The sequence below is a fragment of the Teleopsis dalmanni genome, unplaced genomic scaffold (genome assembly GCF_002237135.1).
Source record: "Teleopsis dalmanni isolate 2A unplaced genomic scaffold, ASM223713v2 unscaffolded_contig_5489, whole genome shotgun sequence".
NCBI classification, from domain to species: Eukaryota; Metazoa; Arthropoda; class Insecta; order Diptera; family Diopsidae; genus Teleopsis; species Teleopsis dalmanni.
The window spans coordinates 1-1,319 of NW_024036871.1; the positions used below are offsets into that span (position 1 = coordinate 1).

General features: G+C 47.8%; 1 protein-coding gene across 1 annotated transcript; it reads right to left on the bottom strand.

Moving 5' to 3' along the window:
• Positions 1–461: 461 nt before the first annotated feature.
• On the bottom strand, positions 462–977 carry LOC119665448 (the record flags this gene model as incomplete). The annotated part of the gene is made up of 1 exon (XM_038074671.1): positions 462–977. A coding segment is annotated over exon 1 (516 nt), but the record flags the coding sequence as incomplete, so codon positions are not given.
• Between the last annotated feature and the right edge of the window lie 342 nt (positions 978–1,319).

Here is a 1,319-nt window from a genome sequence, read left to right on the forward strand (position 1 = left end):
TCATCCATCCATCCTTCCATCCATCCATCCATCCATCCATCCATCCATCCATCCATCCATCCATCCATCCATCCATCCATCCATCCATCCATCCATCCATCCATCCATTCAAATTTTATCCCTTGGGTAAATGCCTCATATCTTGTCAACTATTGCAGATAGAGACACAAATGAATAATCGACTAAATGGCTTATAACTTTTGAAGTATAGCAGGTAGAGAAACAAGTGAAACATCATTTTAAAGATAAAACAATAAGCTAAATACAAATCAACACATCAACCAAATTGGATTAAACGTTTTTGAGATATGCTGTACAAAAAAATGCTGTCTGAATATCATACTTCTAGCAACAATAGCGGAAGAACGGTGCACTCTAGAAGTTAACATCCATCCATCCATCCAGTCATCCAGCCATCCATCCATCCATCCATGCCAGTTCCCCATCCATTTCATGCCCACATTCCCCAATGCCATCCATCCACGATGCCCAATCATCGCATTCCCTCCATCCACCCATGCCACCCATCCAGTCCATCCATCCCATCCTATCCACCAGTCATCCATCCTGCCATCCATTCCATCCTCCCATTCCAATCCATCCATCCCATCCATCCATCTATCGCATCCAATCCCATCCCATCCATCCCCCCATCCCATCCATCCATCCCAGTCCCATCCATCCCACCATCCATCCCATCCCCATCCAATCCATCCATGCCATGCCAGTCCCATTGCCATCCCATCCATTCCATCCATCCCATCCCATCGCCAATCCATCCAGTCCAGTCCCCCATTCCATCCACCGCCCATCCATCCATCGCATCGCGGATCCCATGCCATCGTCCCATCCATCCATCCCCATCCCACCATCCATCCTGCCATCCATGCCATCCCCATCCAATCCATCCAATCTAATCCATCCATGCCATACCATCTCCATCCCAGTCCATTTCGCATCCATTCCATGCCAACCATCATCCATCCATCCATCCATCCATCCATCCATCCATCCATCCATCTAACCATCCATCCATCCATCCATCCATCCATCCATCCATCCATCCATCCATCCATCCATCCATCCATCCATCCATCCATCCATCCATCCATCCATCAAACCATCCATCCATCCATCCATCCATCCATCCATCCATCCATCCATCCATCCATCCATCCATCCATCCATCCATCCATCCATCCATCCATCAATCCATCCAACCATCAATCCATCCATCCATCAATCCATCCATCAATCCATCCATCCATCCATCCATTCATCCATCCATCCATCCATCCATCCATCCATCCATCCATCCA